Source organism: Schistocerca piceifrons, chromosome 1 (genome assembly GCF_021461385.2).
Source record: "Schistocerca piceifrons isolate TAMUIC-IGC-003096 chromosome 1, iqSchPice1.1, whole genome shotgun sequence".
NCBI lineage: Eukaryota > Metazoa > Arthropoda > Insecta > Orthoptera > Acrididae > Schistocerca > Schistocerca piceifrons.
In genome coordinates, this window is record NC_060138.1 from 944,678,343 (window position 1) to 944,700,744 (window position 22,402).

Here is a 22,402-nt window from a genome sequence, read left to right on the forward strand (position 1 = left end):
GATGATCTCAGCAGTTTAGTCTCATAGTGCTCAGAGCCATTTGAACCATTGAAATAAATAACAATCTATTTGCATCTAGGCACCGCGCCTACGAATACAGTCAATTGTGGTCAAACAAGTGCAAGGTGCATTGGTGTTTCAGCCGCGCGGAGTACGGTCTAGGGCGCCTTGCCACGGTTCGCGCTGCTTCCCCAGTCGGAATTTCGAGTCCTCCCTCGGGCATGTGTGTGTGTGTGTGTGTGTTTTGTCGTTAGCGGAAGATAGTTTAAGTTAAATTACGTGTAAGCCTATGGATCCATTACCTCAGTAGTTTGGTCCCATTGGTACTTACCAGAAGTTTCCAATTAAAAGAAAGCAGGGTGTGGGGAATTGACACATTAAATAAGCTACTAAACCAAAAGAATGAGCAGTTTACAACAGAAGTAGCTTCCCGTATTAATGTAAGACAATATTATTAAAGTTTAAAAACATTATATTGTTAAAACAAGGGCTACCAAACAGGCATAGAATAAATGGCCGTTCAGGCCCTTAGAATCAGCAAAACAGCAGTTACACGAAACACTTGAAAGACTACAATTACATAACTGACTGCTTACACCTTTAGAATGAGGAACACAACAGTTACATGAAACAGTCAACAGATTACAATTGCGTAACTCAGCGAGCTGTGACCATCTCGGCGAAGACGGTGTAGGCAGGCGTGGCAAAGACACTGCGGCCCAAGAAGCCCGTAAGGCGGCATACCACGCTGCCCGTGATGCTGCTATAGGTGCGTCTAAGTCCGGGCCACCCCTGCACTCTCACACTGCCACAGTTACACCACTCAGCGAGACAACTAAAGCTGACTAAGCGATTTACAGTACACATGCACTGTAGGTATCACAAAACAAGGTGGTTTAATAGAAAAGTAATTGCAGAAGTACTGTCGAGCATGGACTAAGAAACCTAACTAGCCAGAAATTTGCAACTCGGCTTCTCCCCAATATACAGCGTGAGTCACCTAACGTTACCGCTGGATATATTTCGTAAACCACATCAAATACTGACGAATCGATTCCACAGACCGTACGTGATGCGTACGTGATGAGAGGGGCTAGTGTAACTGGTTAATACAATACAAAAATGCACGGAAGTATGTTTTTTAACACAAACCTACGTTTTTTAATGGAACCACATTAGTTTTGTTAGCACATCTGAACATATAAACAAATACGTAATCAGTGCCGTTTGTTGCATTGTAAAATGTTAAATACATCCGGAGATATTGTAACCTAAAGTTGACGCTTGAAACCTCCGACGTTTAGTTGCGTGTTGTAACAAACACGTGCCACGGTCGACGAGCAACATCTGCAGGGACATGTTTACGATGACGACCGTGTTTACGAGTGTGGCTGTAGTGCACTGTTGTGGTTTGATCTAGCTGTCGCAGTGTCCGCATGTAGCACTTGCTGCTATTGTTATTCTGCATTCGTCTCCGCACGCAGACCAACTGTAGTACACCGTGTTACCAGACGTCTGTGATAGTGTAGTGTTGTAGGAACTGTGACCATTGTGTATTCGAACTCTGAAAAGGCGGAGATAATACTCATCTATGGCGAGTGTCGACGAAATGCAGCTGAAGCCTGCAGGGTGTATGCAGAACGGTACCCGGACAGAGAGCATCCAACGTGTCGCACATTGCAAAACATCTACCGCCAACTGTATGCAACAGGTATGGTCGTAGCACGCAAACGGGTCCGTAACAGGCCCGTCACAGGAGAAGCGGGTGTAGTTGGTGTGTTAGCTGCTGTTTCCATGAACCCACACATGAGTACACGGGACATTGCGAGAGCCGGTGGACTGAGTCAAATTAGTGTCATGCGCATACTGCATCGTCACCGCTTTCACCCGATTCATGTGTCGCTACATCAGCAATTACATGGTGTTGACTTTAATCATCGAGTGCAATTCTGTCAATGGGCATTAACAGAGAATGCGTTGCAGTTCTACCTGTTTACCGATGAAGCGGGTTTCACAAACCACGGGGCAGTGAATCTACGGAACATGCATTACTGGTCCGTGGACAATCCTCGCTGGCTCAGACAGGTAGAGCGACAGCGACCGTGGACTGTAAATGTATGGTGCGGAATCATTGGCGACCACCTCATTGGTCCTCACTTCATTGCAGGAACCCAAACAGCTGCAACATACATCGCGTTTCTACAGAATGATCTGCCAACGTTGCTCGAAAATGTCCCACTGGAAACACGTCGACGTATGTGGTATCAGCATGATGGTGCACCTGCACATTCCGCAATTAACACTAGGCTGACCCTTGACAGGATGTTCGACGGGCGTTTCATAGGACGTGGAGGACGCGTAAATTGTCCAGCCCGTTCTCCTGATCTTACACCTCTGGACTTCTTTCTGTGGGGTACGTTAAAGGAGAATGTGTACCGTGATGTGCCTACAACCCCAGAGGATACGAAACAACGTATTGTGGCAGCCTGCGGCGACGTTACACAAGATGTACTGCGGCGTGTACGACATTCATTACGCCAGAGATGGCAATTGTGTGCAGCAAATGATGGCCACCACATTGAACATCTAGTGGCCTGACATGTCGGGACACACTCTATTCCACTCCGTAACTGAAAACGGAAACCACGTATGTGCGTGTACCTCACCCGTCATGGTAATGTACATGTGCGTCAGTCAAAAAGACCAATAAAAAGGTGTTAGCATGTGGACGTAATGTGCTGTTCCAGTCTCTTCTGTACCTAAGGTCCATCACCGTTCCCTTTGGATCCCTACGTAATTCGGTGCTCTCCGATACACACGATCGAACAGCGGAGGAGCGGTACTCAAGCGTCAACTTTAGGTTACAATATCTCCGGATGTAATTAACATTTTACAAAGCAACAAACGGCACTGATTACGTATTTGTTTATATGTTCAGATGGGCTAACAAAACTAACGGAGTTCCATTTAAAAAAAGCATAGGTTTGTGTTAAGAAACATACTTCCGCCCATTTTTTTATGGTTTGTATTAACCAATTACACTAGCCCCTCTCCTCACGTTCGGTCTGTGGAATCGATTCGTCAGTATTTGATGTGGTTTACGAAATATATCCAGCTGTAATGTTAGGTGACTCACCCTGATAAAGGTACCGGGAATGAGAAAGGCGGAGCAATGAGACCCTAAATACGCCCGGAGCAATAACGCTCACTTGTGGAAGTTCGATCTACGCTTTCTGACAAAAAATGAGTTTGTCGAAGCCGAAATTCACACTAGACGAAAAAGCAACATGGGGCCTTAATTCTGCGACCACGTGTCAGCTATCATGTGCAACTTGATTACCACACCGCAAAATACTCAACTCAGAAAGACCTAAGTGAGCTCTACACCAAGAACGGGCTTGACTCCAGAAAGCTGTTGTACACACACAAATTTCCCAACGTCCAAAGTCAGTATGCCTTGCCACAGTTTAGAGCCACGTGGCCCCCTTCACACTGAGAGAGAAGGACGTCGCCCCGCAAGAGCCACCCGTCTCAGCTCACTGTCCCTGCTACAACACCTCGCTTCCACGTTCGCGACATCACCACCACCTCCTCTAGATAAACAGCGCACTCTACACCACGGCCGGGAACTCATGCAGACGAGGCGGGCAATTTCTAAATGGGAAGGAAGCCGACATGGATCAACTAGAATGTCTAGAGTTATTGCTCTGCTATCGAAGACATGATGTGGACTGCAGAAGGCAGCTGTAGCGCTGATTTGACACCGTCTGTGAGCAGCATGACACGTGTGCATGTTTGTAATCATGATGAACATAACTTCGTCTCGTGCCGTGTCCAGATGCTTGATAATTGCGAATGCGAACACTATGTTATTTCAGACGACAAACATAGTCTATTTGGTCGTTTTTAGGAAGAACGTGGATCGATTAATTCACCAGGGAGTTGTGTGGCGAAGCATTACGAGTCCTGCTGATGAAGAATCTTGGTCTGGTTTATATGTATTGAGAAGATCAAGCAGGTCCATTGGTAAGGCTGATGCTCAGTTAATGCCATGAAACATCTGTGCAGCTTTGAGAAAACAGTGTCATCATTCAACCATGCCGTTGCTAGTGGAATGGCAGTTCGTTGTCTTGTGGTGGATAGCGCCGCAGAATTTGCTAAGTTGAGTAAACAATTTTGGTGTAAACTGTCACCTGCACTTTTTGATGATGTACAGCGGACAACCGAAGTGGGAAATCCAGTTCAACAAAAAGGCTGTTGAAATGTTGTAGACTGGTATTGCTTCTGGCCAATCAGTGAACCAATCGATTTTTGTTAAGAAATAGCCTTAACCATTTGATGGAGGTAGCGAAACTTCTACTTTGATATGCACATGTGACAAACCGTTTCATCCTATCTGGAAAATCTCCCACTGGTGCTTGAATGTAACGGGATATCTTTCTGTGCTGCACTGAATTCATGCACGACTCCACTCATTACAATCCTTTAGCATACGAGGCCATTCGAAACGTTCTTCAACTAGATGAGATGGTGATTGAACACCATTATGGCACTGGTTGAGTGTCTGTCAAAGCACATCTGCGGAATGCCGGTGGCAGAAAAGAACGAGACCTTTAACTAGAAATATCGCAGTATAGCTTCGCATCTGCACCAGGAACGTTGACCAGTTGGAACTTACGCATCTTTCAGTGGTTTCTGGAATTCCTAGTTAGATTCCCGCGCCTTTGCAAGTTCTGTAAAATCAATAGTTGCTAACTCGATAAAGACTGACTGACTGCTACCACATTGTCAGCGCCTGAAGTGTAATGGATGTCAGTGCCGTACTGGATAAAGAAGTCTAAATGATTATACTGACAAGGTTAACATTTGTTACTGTTCTGTCTAAAGGCAGAGAGAAGCAACTTGTGACTGGTAAAAATTGTGAACTCTCTACTTCCACGTGGGAGCAGTAGCACTTGATCGATTCATAAACAGCAAGCAGTTCATGATGATGTGGAAAGAAGGCAAGTGGTTGTCAAGCATTTATAATGCTGCACCGACAGCAGTCTGACGCAAGAGTTGCATCCAGTGTGGGGTGCTCCAGGAGAGCAGCATTTTCTATGCTTTCCTTTGCTGCATCATATTCTTGGCTCATTCTGTATGTTCTTTGGATCGGAGATATTCTTTAAGTTTTATGTCCGGAAAGAGCTGCAATCAGTGGTCCTTGGAACTCGGCCGAGTGGGGCAGATGATCGCAGTAAATATTTAGCATCCCTTGGAAACGACGTACTTCCTGACGGTTTCGGGCCGTTAAATATGCATTATGGCTTCTACTTTTTCAGGAAATAGTAGCGATCCTCTTGACGAAATCAGATGGTCCAAGAATGTGATCTATGGTTCGCGAAATACCCACTTAGCAGTACTCAGTACCACACTGTGTTACTCAAAGTTCTTAAAGGCTTCCACCAAATGTTGCTCGTGCTGATCTGTAGTGGCATAAAAAGACAAGGATGTCATCTAGGTAGGCAAAATAGAATATCAGTCCTCGCAGCACCGAGTCAATAAACCTTTGCCAAAACCATTTATCAGAAAAAGAATCTGAAACAAGCCGAATACCGAGATAATGGCTGTTTTTGGGATACTCTCGTCATCCACGGGAATTTGTATTATGTACTTTGCACAGTATAGCGCAACGAACATGATCGCACCTTGCAGCACGTAGTTATAATCTCTTAAGAACGGTATTTGGTATCTATCTGGCACTGTACTTGCAATAATTGCACGATAATCAGCACATGGCCGCCATGCGTCTTCTTAAGGGGTGGAGAGGTGATGGCCACGGACTGAGCAATGGCAAATAATACTTTCTTTGTGTTCAGAATTGAATTTTGCCTAAGTGATAGCCAGACGGTCAGGAACTAATTGCCCAGGTCTGTACGAAATCGGTAGGCCGTAGGTCATTTAGGTGTAGTGACCGGATTGTGATGTACCTGCCTCGGAGTGCCTGGAGGTCGCTTTATAGCTCGAAAGTAGCTTGGGACAGTTACAACCCGCCACCTGGATGGGATAGGCGCTGTGTGTCGCTGTGTTACTTATGAATCCGGCAGCTGTACGAGCTGGGATGCTGTCGAAGAGTCTTGCATTCGCCACATCCTGTAGCAATTGATAATGCGCCAGGATGTCTGCTCCGGGTATGGGTTCCGTGAAGTGAGTGACGGTGAACTTCCAGGGGAACAACGGCGCAGTCCCAAGTCAATACGTCTGAGAGCATAAGTGGCTGTGGATAAATTGTTTTCTGCAGAAAACCAGTGCGAAGTCGGTGGATGGTTTTGTACAGAAAAATACGTGGGTAAATACCCAATTTCGAACCAGTGTTCACAAGAAATTTTTGTCTCGCCTTCCAGTCGCTGATAAACAAATGCTGAGAGTTCGACCGGTAATCGGATGCACCTACGTTCGACTGGCTCTGGCATTTGGCTAAGCACAACGTGATGTACGCTTGCCAAATGATCTCAAAAGCTTTGTGTGATACCAGAGAAAAGTAGGCGGCTGCTCAGCGGCACTCATAGACAAGAAGTTCGTAGAACAGTGTCTACGCGATCTCTTACGATAGCGTCCCTGTCGTTGCTAGAGCTGCGACGCGACAACAATTCACTAATCGGTTTAGTCGTAGCGTCGACTTTATCAACGAAGGAATCGTAAACTGCGCGGCTCACCGCTATTGAAAAAGCACTGTTGCACGTTGCTCCTACTGCATTATTCGAAGTTGGCGTTATTGCGTCTTGTATCCGCGTTTAACGTTATTTCCGTCTGTGACGTTATAATAACTTTCACCTGGGCTCTAATATGGCTTTTCCATAGTGTATATAGCAAGGTATCTGGTTCAGCGTCTGCGTCGACTTTACTCCGTAAGTGCCTGACACATGGTGGCGATTTTCTATAGCCGATATCTTTTTGCGTTAGGACTTAACGCACCCACTCTTCTAGCAAAGGGGAAATTCTGGGCATTAATTCGGCCTTGAATTCTCGTAGGGATCTCTCTCAGAAGGTGCAGTTATTACATCTTTGAATTCATCCGCGTAATGATGATTTAACTGACTCACGACTAAGACAAATTTAGTAGAATCTGTAGTTCTTCCGGCGTAATGGAAGCTTGCAACCATAATGCAGGATAATGAACCCGGAAAGCAAGCAGTCCCACAGTAAGCCACTATGTTAACGGTACTTCAGCAGCCAGTGCGCCAGTACTTCGTGAAAATTCCTATCTAACTGCTTGAAATTTCTCGATGTATTGTGTGTTTCTGGCCTGCAGAGTGAGACGTGACTCAAGAATAGTTCCCAATATCCACAGGCATTTTCAAACTACTCATTAATGTTGTGGTGTCGGACTCCTCTTAGGCAACGTCATATGGTGTAGATCATTGTGTTAAACACACCTTAGAGCCAGATTAGTACATATCAAATCGATGTTCATTTTTAATTACTAAAATCATAATTGGTTGCCATTTGTTCAAATGGAGGATAAAAGAGTAAATTGTTTAAATAACTCATTTTGGCATACGATGAAAATCTGAAGTTTCAAATTTACGACCTCTACAACTGTGTATTTTTCAACATCAGCATAATTGTAAAAAAATAGCCCCAAAACTGCAGATATCAAGGAAAACGATGATCGTACATTTCAGAAATGTCATTGGGCACAATACTCTGCTACAAATTTTTAAAAAAATGCACTACGGTAAACATAGTACAAGTGACGAGTCCGTCTGATTGTTGGTAAGACCAGGGGAGTGGTGAGAAGTTTTTGGGCTGGTTGGAAAGGACATTGTTTTTGGGTAATAAAATATTATAACTGGATTATAAATAATAATGGTAAAAGTGACAGGTCATTAATGACGATGATAAAAGTGATATGTCATTAATTGTACTAACTGGAAGATAAACGATTACAGGTCAATAATAAAAGTAGCATGGTCAAGTGGCTGTCTTGAAGAGAAGATTGGTCCCCTTGTCTCAGAAAAGGACATTGACCTGTGACCTTGAAAATAAGAACAACTGCCTCAGGACTTCGACCCTGATGGACGCTGACCCCAGAGATGGAGGTGACCTTGACTTTGGATGATCTTGGATTGCTCCTGGAGTCTGTTTGGTCCCATATTTATCATCTTTAGTGTCCAAAAGTCACATCCTTAATTTCGGAAACGTTTGCCTTATCCTATAGCCAGGACTACTTGTACTGTGGTGAGTGGAGCTACGTGTGAGAAATTTCTCGGGCACTTTTGTAGTCTGCAACATCAACCTCAAAGCTGAGACTTCGTTATTCGTAGTCACGAGTACAATAACTGCACTCTATATTTGTGCTATCAAATGTAATGTCTTTAATTCTTCGTAAAGTAGTTATTGAAATATGTTCACCTAGAAACTCAGTATCAATATTTCTCAGTGGTGCTTATAACAATGGATTCTTTTGAGTGTCTTTTTTTCCTTGATCATTCTCCTGGGTTTATCTCCTAACCATCTGCCAGCAAATTCCGTGTTGAACGTAAAAGAACCCTTCGTTTTAAAATAACACAACGTTGAATGATATTCTTTCCCATATTGTTAACATACTTAAACTATATTCCTCAGCACTTATTACATTATTTTACTACAATTCTCCTTCCCTCAAGATATTTTGTTGTTTACTGCAACCTTACTACAACTGTGCCGTGGCCTGTTACCTATAGGTGGCTATAGGATTAACATGGCCTAAGGTATGTACGGCGTAACATACTTTTTAAGTCACGTCGATACGACAATACATGGCAAGAGTGGCTGTTCCCGTTTTAAAATTGATTGTGCTGCTTTTTGACCAAATGGCGCAACGTAAATCCACGTGTTAGGCTTTTTACAAGTTTTATCGTAATAACGGTATAAAAATTCCTCACTTATTCAGATTTATCCACATTTCATTAGTCACTATTTCTGTAACGAATAAGGAGACTTTAAGTAAAAATCTGCCCTGGCTTGGTGCAAGTCTGTCAATAACGAGAGAGCGATTTGCTCGTCATGGAGGCTGGTGAAGTGTGATCGGAAGCAGTGACCTGTTTTTTGTAGACAGTCCCATCGTGGACCTGGAGCTGGGCAGCAATATCAACGGCAGCGCCATTCGCGAGGGCGTCGACGTCTACTTCGAGTGCAACGTTCGCGCCAACCCGTGGATCCATAAAGTCGTCTGGAGACACAATGTGAGTTAATTAACTGTTTCTGCCTTTATTTTCATTCCCGTTACATTTATTTGTGAACTCTTGTAAATTCTCTTAGTTAGGACGATATGGGCATCTAATACCTCTGAAATATTTCAGTTACATCCAAAATGCTTCGCAGCATAATCATTTCATTTCCTCCTTCTGCCAGTTGTAACAATGTTGTGCTTTGTGTGTTCTTTTGTGTACAATTTGAGTTTAAGATAAAATTATCCTTCTTTCCTTGAGGGGATTTCTTTGTCGTTTATATTGGTATCTGGCCTCTGATTTTGTTAGTTGTTATTTGTTTCCGTTGTGTTTACACTTTTCGCGGCAATTCTGGTCTTATCATTCTGAAAAAGTAATCGTAACTTATTATGGAGTTGTCGGTTAAACAGCTGAACACGTTACTTGGGTATAACAGCTGAAGTCTACCACATCTGTTCACACTGTGCAACTCCTCTTTGTTGAAAATTCTATTCATATTATAAAGATTTTGTTTGTTTAGTTGCCAAACGAACGTGTCACGAAATTTCTGACAAAGCCTCAGTAGTACACAATAAAGAATAAATCTTTGTGACAGTTACATTCAGAATTATCGTAGTATGTGTGCTACATGAGGTTAATACGTGTGAAACAGGAACTTTTAGGGAGGCAGTGTGTCTCATCCCGTTATCTGTTAGTAGTGATACTAAGACACGATTTTACTTGAAACAATGTATGTTGTATGAATTAAGTTTTATTTCTGGGGATTAACTAAACATGAAAATGTTACACATCAAGGAATTACCAAAAACTAATAAGAAAAATAGCAGTTTTCCCAATTATTACGGATATATGGAGCCTTTTCCCTTTTTAACGTGCTACATCAACTTTAAAGCAGTTTCATGTAAACCTTGGACTCATCAAGCTCGACTGGATTATCGAGAAACAAGGAAAAAAGTACCATGGATATAATACGCGAATTTGGGTGGCAGTGATTAAAACAATGCTGTTTCTCTTTCCGATTGTGCACCCTCATGAAATTTCAATCACAAATTTGATCCTCGGATGGGAAAATACTTTTTTGGCTCCCACTACACAGGGAGAACTGAACATCATAATAAAATAAGAGAAATCAGAGCTCGCAGGGAATTGTTTAAGTCCTCGTTTTTCACGCGTGGTGTTCGAGGGGGCAGCTGAAGAGAAATAGCTTGAAGGTAGTTCATGAATCCTCTACCAGACACCTAATTTTGAATATCAGCGGAATCATGTAGATGTAGATATCATTCGTGACTAGCTGCCGCTAGTGATAATGTTCTCATCAGTTTACTCTCTGAAACTCGCCGAAGGGATCGAGCAGGACAGCATACGTTATTTGCCTCGCATAATGGACACCCACACAGAGATTTCCCCAGTTTCCAAAATCGACCACGAAAAGCAATAGAATGATTCTTTTGGAAATGATACTTCTGAAAGGTGGAAGGAGTATATAGAGGGCCTATACAAGGACGATGTACTTGAGGACAATATTATGGAAATGGAAGAAGATGTAGATGAAGATGAAATGGGAGATATGATATTGCGTGAAGAGTTTGACAGAGCACTGAAAGACCTGAGTCGAAACAAGGCCCCCGGAGTAGACAACATTCCATTAGAACTACTGACAACCTTGGGAGAGCCAGTCCTGACAAAACCCTACCATCTGGTGAGCAAGATGTTTGAGACAGACGAAATACCCTCAGACTTCAAGAAGAATATAATAATCCCAATCCCAAAGAAAGCAGGTGACGACAGATTTGAAAATTACCGAACTATCAGTTTAATAACTCACAGCTGCAAAATACTAACGCGAATTCTTTACAGGCGAATGGAAAAACTGATAGAAGCCGACCTCGGGGAAGATCAGTTTGGATTCCGTAGAAATGTTGGAACACGTGAGGCAATACTGACCCTACGACTTATCTTAGAAGAAAGATTAAGGAAAGGCAAACCTACGTTTCTAACATTTGTAGACTTAGAGAAAGCTTTAGACAATGTTGATTGGAATACTCTCTTTCAAATTCTGGAGGTGGCTGGGGTAAAATACAGAGATCGAAAGGCTATTTACAATTTGTACAGAAAGCAGATGGCAGTTATAAGAGTCGAGGGGTATGAAAGGGAAGCAGTGGTTGGGAAGGGAGTGAGACATGGTTGTAGCCTCTCCCCGATGTTATTCAATCTGTATATTATGCAAGCAATAAAGGAAACAAAAGAAAAGTTCGGAATAGGTATTAAAGTCCATGGAGAAGAAATGAAAACTTTGAGGTTCGCCGATGACATTGTAATTCTGTCAGGGACAGCAAAGGACTTGGAAGAGCAGTTGAATGGAATGGACAGTGTCTAGAAGGAGGGTATAAGATGAACATCAACAAAAGCAAAACGAGGATAAAGGAATGTAGTCGAATTAAGTCGGGTGATGCTGAGGGAATTAGATTAGGAAATGAGACGCTTAAAGTAGTAAAGGAGTTTTGCTATTTGCGGACCAAAATAACTGATGATGGTCGAAGTAGAGAGGATATAAAATGTAGACTGGCAATGGCAAGGAAAGCGTTTCTTAAGAAGAGAAATTTGTTAACATCGAGTATTGATTTAAGTGTCAGGAAGTCGTTTCTCAAAGTATTTGCATGGTGTGTAGCCATGTATGGAAGTGAAAGGTGGACGATAAATAGCTTAGACAAGAAGAGAATAGAAGCTTTCGAAATGCTGAAGATTAGATGGGTTGATCACATAACTAATGAAGTATTGAATAGAATTTGGGAGAAGAGGAGCTTGTGGCACAACTTGACTAGAAGAAGGGATCGGTTGGTAGGACATGTTCTGAGACATCGAGGGATCACCAATTTAGTATTGGAGGGCAGCGTGGAGGGTAAAAATCGTAGAGGGAGACCAAGAGATGAATACACTAAGCAGATTCAGAAGGATGTAGGTTGCAGTAAGTACTGGGAGATGAAGAAGCTTGCACAGCATAGAGTAGCATGGAGAACTGCATCAAACCAGTCTCAGGACTGAGGACCACAACAACAACAACAACTTCTGATTTGTTTCCTTGAATCTGTCGTACTCGAGCTCTTGATGTGGGTAAGGAGCTCATTTTACCACAATGTTAAACTATTATCTTCCTTATAATCGAAGAATCCCCGTGGACTAGCACGCTATTAACTTGAAACAAAGGGCCCCACGCGGTATGTAAAAAATAGGGAACACCGTAACAAATAGTGAGAGCACTCCCCACCTAATTCAGATGATTTCCTCTTGTTAATTTTTTCATTGATCGATGTTAACATTGTTTAATACGTACAATGAATATAAAATACCTTTCTCAACAATCGGACAAAGTAGCAAAAAGTTTAGAAGTCAACTTCTCAAAAATCTCTCGGTACAACAGAAAACACTTCAGTGTGGCACTCACACGACATGATGTTCAACATATCAGGACAGCGAGAATTGTTACTTCAATTTTCACTTTATGCTTCATAATTATGTGTAACGGACGTATGTAAAATGAGATCCCTGTTTCATACAGGAATGACAGTTTAAGAAAATGCAACGCACGGGTTTTACTATGTCACTTAATTTTCATTTATGTTGTATTAACCTGTTTGTCACATTTGACGTACTGGCTAAAAGGCAAAAAAACTGCCGTACAACGTAACACGTAACAGTTTTACCTTCCAATTTCTCATACTTATATCCCTATATGTGTATAGCTGTGACTGTAAACACTGATATGCCTGCATTAACCACATGCTAAATAAAGGAATCTCGTTGTTAACTCAGGTGCACAGTGATTCCAGTTTTTGCTTGTTTTGGTAAACACACACTAGGTAAAACCATACAGATATCACTAATGATTAAAAAACACGACGTATAGTTAAATAAAGACGCTGCTGGCCAATGAAACTGCAGTGTCAGGAAAAATAGCAAATAACAAAGTTTCACTTGCGTGCACAGAGTAAAAAGTAAGCGTACGCCGCTAAACTTACATTGATTTCAAGGTACACAGAATCTGAAATTTAGTGATGAGAGCTGCCACTTTTGAGGGCAACAACGATTCTGTATCGGCAGGGCATCGGTTCGATATGAGCTTGGATGACATATTTCCTACGTCACTCCACGCTGCTTCAAAACAATGACCGAGTTAATCGATCGTAAGAGACGCAGCGCAGTTTCTCAGCAACTTAAGACGTAGTTGGTTAGAGATCTGACTGAAGTGCTGGTCAGTACAGCAGCCGAACAAGTAGCTCAAGAGAGAACGGGCTACATGCGGTCTTTTTGTTTTGTTGAATGATGACGTACCAGGGACGTCCAAGATAAAGCAGAACCATCAGCCATAATACCCCAGAAAAGAACAAATTATTGCCTACGTGTACCAGAGGTGATCGTGTTGTGCACCTTATGGCACTCCATCACACCAGCTGCTGCGTCTATATAACGATGGCAAATGCAGTCATTCTACCCTCGATCTCCTCAGAGTCTGCACAAAGGAATGCGTCGATCGTGATGCTGCATGCTGAACTAGGACTCGTGTGAAAACACAACGTTATGTCTCTCCCGTGTGGTCGTTGGGTGCGCAACTGTCGGCAAGCGTTAAGCGAAGCCGCAACAATGGTCACTGTGCTGAAAATCCGTGGTGCTCCATACGTGTTCCCAATATCGGCTTGGATACTCTCCTGCCGCAAAAAATAATCCATTTGTTGATTGAACTTGCGTTACTTGGCGGTTTGATCTCGCACTGGCAGTCGAACATTAAGTCTGTCTTATCGGGAGCTAGTCACCTGTGGCCATTGATATGAAGTGTGAAATTGATTATGGCCCTTCTGAATTCATCGATTCCATATCCGCAAGACAACAGTTGGATTGATAGTAACGCGAACACCAATATAACGGTACAATCTGCAGCACATATTTCCTACATACAGGACGACATTCACACATATACAACAATAAAATTCTATTCCTTAATGATCACCCCTCTACAAAATCATTCCGAATATTCACAGAATGTAGATGGTATTACAATTATGTTTGTTGTGCGATTGCGCTTCATATAGGTTTGACGATTTTTCGGTGCCATCTTTGTGGCACAGAATGTAGATGGTATTACAATTATGTTTGTTGTGCGATTGCGCTTCATATTGGTTTGACGATTTTTCGGTGCCATCTTTGTGGTGATGCAATTTTAATGGCAAGCAGCTTATTTCGGTAATGATTTAGTTTTGTTGCCTTGGAATCTGCAGAAACGTTACGAACTTTCACGAGGAAATAGACCTGGAAACAACAAGCGTGTGGCAGCAGCAGCTGAGCTCAATGTTTATGCCTGTTAGGGTCGGCAGCTGCACAGCAACCCGAGCGCCGGCACGCTGCTGAGCAACCAGACGCTGGTGCTGCAGGCGGTCAAGCGGCAGCGCACGGGTCTGTACACGTGCGTCGCGAGCAACTCGGAGGGCGACACCGAGAGCAACGCCTTCAACCTCGACGTCAAGTGTGAGTATCAAGCCGTAACATCTTCTTCAAACACCAATGATGGTAGTATTTAACAAATAAAACAGTTTTCTCTATATGAAAATGTAGAGTGGACCCTACGTCGTTTGTGTTAGAAAGATTGAAATTAAAAATATAAATAAACAACAGAAAGTGACGATTCATTAAAATGATTTTTGTTATTGCGAAATGTTTGGAGGCTTTCCTGTATCAAGGGATCCACCACAGGAGGTGGCGAGATTTGCAACAGCCAAGGACACTGGCACAAAGTGTCGGGGGGGGGGGGGGGGGGGGGGCAGGGGAGGGGGCAGGGGCAGATCCTACCCTGGTGTTCCAAACTTCTGCAGAAGGCTGTCCCTCGGCCCTCGACAGTGAACGCATACTGTTGACACAGCGTCGTCCCATGCATCATGAAGAAATGACTACTATCGGACAGATTCGTATCACTAACATGGCTCATGTGGCAACAGTCAATGAACCTTGCCGAAGTGGGTTCGCTTGCGTGTCTCACAGTATTTCTAGGAGGAACAGTCTGGATGATTGACTGATCTTATTTGCTATATCAGTGAGCTTAGACTTGATGCACTGATACTGCGAACGGCTGAAAACAAGGTAAGACTACAACTGCTATTTTTCTCGAGGACATGAAACCCTACAATAATGCTTAATGATGATGACATCCTGTAGGGTAAAATATTCCGGAGCTAAAACATTCCCCCATCTGGATCTTCAGGCGGGGACTACTCAGGAGAATGTCGTCATCTGAAGCAGAAACTGTCGATCTGCAAGTCAGTTCGTGGAATTTTGTGACCTTTAATCGAATAGTTAGATTAGAAAATTAAAAAGGAAAATGGTGGGTTTAAATTAAATGTACTGGGAATTGCGGAAGGTCGGTGGTAGAAGGAGGAGGAGGAGGAGGATATTAGTGTTTAACGTCCCGTCGACAACGAGGTCATTAGAGACGGAGCGCAAGCTCGGGTGAGGGAAGGATGGGGAAGGAAATCGGCCGTGCCCTTTCAAAGGAACCATCCCGGCATTTGCCTGAAGCGATTTAGGGAAATCACGGAAAACCTAAATCAGGATGGCCGGAGACGGGATTGAACCGTCGTCCTCCCGAATGCGAGTCCAGTGTGCTAACCACTGCGCCACCTCGCTCGGTAGTGGTAGAAGGAATCGGACTTCTGGTCACATGAGTGAAAGGTTGTACATACAAAATCAGATCGGGGTAATGTAGGAGTAGGTCTAGTAATGAATCAGGAAGCAGGAATTCCGGTAAGCTGCTATGAACAGCATAGTGAACGTATTATCATATCCAAGATAGATATAAATTTCTCTTCTCTCCAATTCTATTCAATACCTCTTCGTCAGTTATGTGATCTACCCATCTAATCTTTAGCATTCTTCTGTAGCACCACATTTCGAAAGCTTCTATTCTCTTCTTGTCTAAACTATATATCGTAGACGTTTCACTTCCATATATGGCTACACTCCATACAAATACTTTCAGAAACGACTTCCTGACACTTAAATCTATACTCGATGTTAACAAATTTCTCTTTTTCAGAATCGCTTTCCTTGCCATTGCCAGTCTACATTTTATATCCTCTCTACTTCGACCATCATCAGTTATTTTACTCCCTAAATAGCAAACTCCTTTACTACCTTAAGTGTCTCATTTCCTAATCTAACCCCTCAGCATCAGCCGATTTAATTTGACTACATTCCATTATCCTCGTTTTGCTTTTGTTGATGTTCATCTTATATCCTCCTTTCAAGACATTGTCCATTCCGTTCAACTGCTCTTCCAAGTCCTTTGCTGTCTCTGACAGAATTACAATGTCATCGGCGAACCTCAAAGTTTTTACTTCTTCTCCATGAATTTTAATACCTACTCCGAATTTTTCTTTTGTTTCCTTTACTGCTTGCTCAATATACAGATTGAATAACATCGGGGAGAGGCTACAACCCTGTCTCACTCCTTTCCCAACCACTGCTTCCCTTTCATGCCCCTCGACTCTTTTAACTGCCATCTGGTTTCTGTACAAATTGTAAATAGCCTTTCGCTCCCTGTATTTTACCCCTGCCACCTTCAGAATCTGAAAGACAGTATTCCAGTCAACATTGTCAAAAGCTTTCTCTAAGTCTACAAATGATAGAAACGTAGCTTTGCATTTCGTTAATCTATTTTCTAAGCTAAGTCGTAGGGTCAGTATTACCTCAAGTGTTCCAACATTTCTGCGGAATCCAAACTGATCTTCCACGAGGTCGGCTTCTACCAATTTTTCCATTCACCTGTAATTTTCGTGTTAGTATTTTGGCGCCGTGGCTTATTAAACTGATAGCTCGGTAATTTTCACATCTGTCAACACCTGCTTTCTTTGGGATTGGAATTATTATACTCTGCTTGAAGTCTGAGGGTATTACGCGTCTCTCATACATCTTGCTCACTAGATGGTAGAGTTTTGTTAGGCCTGGCTCTCCCAAGGCTGTCAGTAGTTCTAATGGAATGTTGTCTACTCCCGGGGCCTTATTTCGACTTAGATCTTTCAGTGATCGGTGAAACTCTTCACGCAGTATCATATCTCCTATTTCATCTTCATCTACATTCTCTTCCATTTCCATAATATTGTCCTCAAGAACGTCGCCCCTGTACAGACCCTCTATATACTCCTTCCACATTTATGCTTTCGCTTCTTTGCTTAGAACTGGGTTTCCATCTGAGCTCTTGATATTCGTGCAAGTGGTTCTCTTTTCTCTAAAGGTCTCTTTAATTTTCCGAATATCTGTCTTACCCCTAGTGATATGCGCCTCTACATTCTTAAATTTGTACTCTAGCCATCCCTGCTTAGCCATTTTGCACTTCCTGTTGATCTCATTATTGAGACGTTTGTATTCCTTTTTCCCTGTTTCATTTACTGCATTTTTGTATTTTCTCCTTTCATCAATTACGTTCAATATCTCTTCTGTTACCCAAGGAGTTCTACTAGCCCTCGTCTTTTTATCTACTTGATCCTCTACTGTTTTTCTTTCTCCCATTCTTGTCAGTCGTTCCCTAATGCTCTCTCTGAAACTCTCTACAACCTCTACTTCTGTCAGTTTATTCAGGTCCCATCTCCTTAAATTCCCAACTTTCTGCAGTTTCTTCAGTTTTAATCTACAGTTCATAACCAATAAATTGTTGTCAGAGTCCACATCTGCCCCTGGAAATATCTTACAATTTAAAACCTGGTTCCTAAATCTCTGTCTTACCATTATATAATCTATCTGAAACCTTCCAGTATCTCCAGGCCTGTTCCATGTATACTACCTTCTTTCATGATTCTTGAACCAAGTGTTAGCTATGATTAAGTTATGCTCTGTGCAAAATTCTACCAGGCAGCTTCCTCTTTCACTCCTTACCCCCATTCCATATTCACCTACTATGTTTCCTTCTCTTCTTTTTCCTCCTATTGAATTCCAGTCACCCATGACTATTAAATTTTCGTCTCCCTTAACTATCTGAATAATTTCTTTTATCTCATCATACATTTCATCAATCTCTTCGTCATCTGTGGAGCTAGTTGTCATATAAACTTGTACTACTGTGGTAGGCGTGAGCTTCGTATCTATCTTGGCCACAATAATGCATTCACTACGCTGTTTGTAGTAGCTTACCCGCATTCCTATTTTCCTATTCATTATTAAACCTACTCTTGCGTTACCCTCTATTTGTTTTTGTATTTATAACCCTGTATTCACCTGACCAGAAGTCTTGATCCTCCTGCCACCGAACTTCACTAATTCCCACAATATCTTACTTTAACCTATCCATCTCCCTTTCTAAGTTTTCTAACCTACCTGCCCGATTAAGGGTTCCGACATTCTACGCTCCGATCCGTAGAATGCCAGTTTACTTTCTCCTGATAACAACGTCCTCCTGAGTAGTTCCCGACCGGAGATCCGAATGGGGGACTATTTTACCTCCGGAATATTTTACCCAAGAGCACGCCATCATCATTTAACCATACAGTAAAGCAGCATGCCCTCGGGAAGAATTATGGCTGTAGTTTCCCCTTGCTTTCAGTCGTTCGTAGTACCAGCACAGCAAGGCAGTTTTGGTTAGTCAAGCTTCAAGATTGTTGCCCTGCAACTACTGAAAAGCAGCTGCCCCTCTTCAGGAACCACACGTTTGTCTGGCCTCTCAACAGATACGCCTCCGTTGTGGTTGCGCCAACGGTACGGCTATCTGTATCGTTGAGGCACGCAAGCCTCCCCACCAACGGTAAGGTCCATGGTTTTTGGGGAGAAAAGGTAAATTGGAAAATGTAATTAAATTTCAGTGAGAAGAAACAAAAACTTTGTAGTTTGTGTTGAATAAAGCCAGATGATGCGGAAAGGATTATATTAGGAGGTAACACAATAAAATTAATAGAGTCTGTAGCTAGTGGTCTGGGGCATGGCACTGCTGCCTCTGGATCACGGGGTCCCGGGTTCGATTCCCGGCCGGGTTGGGGATTTTCTCTGTCCAGGGACAGGGTGTTTGCGTAGTCCTCATCATTTCATCACCATCATCATTTATGAGAGTGACTACATTGGGTTGTGAAAAGAAAATGGACTGTGTAAAAATTGGGACTTTGTACAGGCGCTGATGTTGAGAGCCCCACAAACCAAACATGACCATCATCATCAAATTAATAGTCATGTTTTGTTTGTTGGATAGCAGAATAACTGATAACGGGCTAAGCAGAAATTTTATAACATAATGACTGCCAATGGCAAAGAAAATAATACTAGAAGAGTGGTATCTGTTTCTAAAGATTATAAATTCACACGTTAGAGATTTTTTTCTGATGATTTTTGTGTTGAGCGTAGATTACCAACAAGTGAAACATGGTCGAAATGTAGTTCAGGCAGGGAGAGAACAGAATAAAAGAATGTTTGAGATACTGTGCTGTTGATGAATGCTGAAGATTAGTTGGGTAAATCTAATTAGTAACGACGAGGTATTATATTGAATTGGGTAACAAAGACTTTTGTGGGACAACGTGAATGAAAGAAAGGACTGATTTATAGGACACATCCTGTGGCATCAAGGAATACTCAGCTTGGTAATGGAAGGACTTGTTGGGGGTAAGCACTTCGAAATGGTTGTAGGTTGTAGTACTTACTCGAAGCTTGCACAAGATAAGTTAGCATTCAGACGTACACCAAGCCGGTGTTCGGATTGAAGATAACGACAATATGGCAGCGGTGAGCTGGGTTGACGCAGCTGACACGTACATAGCTCCGCCGTATTGAACAATCTATATCTTACAAGACATTACAGCAGCTAGCTAAATATAGGTAACTACCTTGCTGAAGTCGACGATTCTGAAGTAACTCCCATCAGCGAAAACGAAGTACGCAACAGTCCAAAAATCCAAGGAACGACTCAGTCGATGCCAGATTGCTGAAAGCACTTCCACGTCAAGCAGTCATTAGTATCTGCATATTCTTCAACGCTATACGAACACTGAAGGTTTGCAACAGTTGGAAGCGAAGAATCATAGCGAAAGACAGATTTGACCTGAAGAGCTATAAACCGATTAGTCTGCTTCCACAGCTCGGTAAAATGTTTGAATTGCTATTACTTACAAGAGTACAACAGAAGACCGAAAAACTACACAGAGTACCTCCAAAGCAGTTTTAGAGTCAACCGCTCCACCATTCACCAGCTGCTGCGAGTGACAAAAGAAGCAGTATTAGCGTTCAACCAAAGCTAATATTGCGACGTCATCCTCCTTGACGTCAGTACAGCCTCTGATAGTATCTGGCATCACGGGCTTCTACAACAAGCACTTGCTTACCGAATACCAGGAGCATACGTCAGACTGCTGCCCAACTATCTATCACGACGGACCTGTATGATGAGGATAGTGGACGCCGTATCGATTGAACGCGTGTGCAAGCTGCAGTGCCACAGTAGTGTTTACAAGCTCACCGCGGACGAGATTTTATGCTAAAAATACAGAGCTCATCTCAAGAAGCAGATGGCCTGAAATTCTTGATATATGATTACAAGAAGCCTGCACTGGACTTAAGCAATGGTCAACAAAGAAAAGTATTTGCTTTAACGACACTAAAACCCAGGCGTTACTATTAACTAAGTGATTCAAGCCTGACTTAGCTATTGTCAAGTTATTTGGGACAGCCAATGTCAGCCAAATACTTTGTGGTTACCTTGGACAGAGGATTAACATGGAGACTCCACAATGAAGGAACACGGCGCAAGATGTTACAACGACTGGGACCACTGGACCCATTCATCAATGAAACTTCAACACTGACCATGGCCAGCCGGAGTGGCCGAGCGGCTCTAGTCGCTACAGTCTGGAACCGCGCGACCGCTACGGTAGCAGGTTAGAATCCTGCCTTGGGCATTGATGTGTGTGATGTCTTTAGGTTAGTTAGGTTTAAGTAGTTCTAAGTTCTAGGGGACTGATGGCCTCAGAAGTTAATGCCCATAGTGTTCAGAGCCATTTTAGCCACTGACATTGGAAAGCGATCTGCATGTCTACAGAACATCCATAGGATTAGTAATGGCTTATGCATGCGCAATTTGGGGCAACACTGTCAAAATCCTCGTAGAGGCTTCACAATTTGCAAAATATAGCGCTTAGAAAAATTTTCCGCATTCTGAGATGCGTATCTGTAAATTATCGACACGAAGCAACAGAAGAACAAAAAGCCATCGACATATGGATGTGGATAAATCACATATTTCCGCAAACCCACTAATCAACCACTTAAGGCAAAATTACGCAAATAGGGACAGCTACAAAGGGCCGGTGGCACACCTGAATCTATAACAGGTGACGTCACTTGAAAAAAGCTCAGCGTACCAAGAAAAGCCACCTGCGGAGACAAAGAAATCAGGGAAGCACTTGAAACCACGGCCATTAATTAATAGGCGAAACCCACAAGCCCGGATTAACAAAGCTCAGAGAAAAGGCACAAGCAGTGCAGATCTTGCTGTTACTGCACTATGATATTGTAGTATCGAAGAGTCTGCAGACGAATACTGAAACACATACCCTATTTCATCGAAGGCTTTTGATTTCTGCTGACAGAAGACTGGAGCTAGAGTCCCTCAGAATATTTCAAAGAATAATATATGAAATGGGAAACAAACCAACATATACCACATCACTTTATCCGACTCCAGTGACGCCTTAAATGAAAGCTCTGCATCTTATCCTGATAAATGTGCAGCTGGTTTCGGTGCCAGATGTAGCAATATATCGATACAGCGGGGATAGTTAACAAAATATCTCCATCCATGTTCCTGCTGAAAGAGATGTGAAGAACATTGACGCGGACTCCCATTTGTATATTTTGGAGATTTGCTTTTCAAAGTGTGGGTCAACAGATGGTTTTCCAAACTTTGAAATAACTCTGAGGATTTTAATGAAAAACAGACATAGCAAATTAAAAATGATAAAAAACTACTTAAGGTCGAGAATGGACGTAAGCAGATTATCAAATTGAGGTATAATGTCAATAGAATTCGACACAGCTGCTAAACGTGATTTCGGTGGTGAAGTCAATGCGTTTCCTTTGCTTGAAGCAGAGAAATGCAAAGTACAATTACAACAGAATCACAGTTCCTTGGAATCTTATGTTTTCTCCGCTCTTAATTATAGTGTTTTCTTTTATTTCGATTTTGTTATTTATCCATC

General features: G+C 42.6%; 1 protein-coding gene across 1 annotated transcript in view; it reads left to right on the forward strand.

The window, feature by feature from the left end:
* The window catches only part of LOC124776739 (neural cell adhesion molecule 2-like), a 224,189-nt gene that overhangs the window by 140,730 nt on the left and 61,057 nt on the right, over positions 1-22,402 (forward strand). Inside the window, exons 5-6 of the mRNA XM_047251864.1 lie at positions 9,076-9,206; positions 14,549-14,708. Of these exons, the coding sequence (XP_047107820.1) occupies positions 9,076-9,206; positions 14,549-14,708 (291 nt within the window). The remainder of the gene's footprint in view (positions 1-9,075; positions 9,207-14,548; positions 14,709-22,402) is intronic.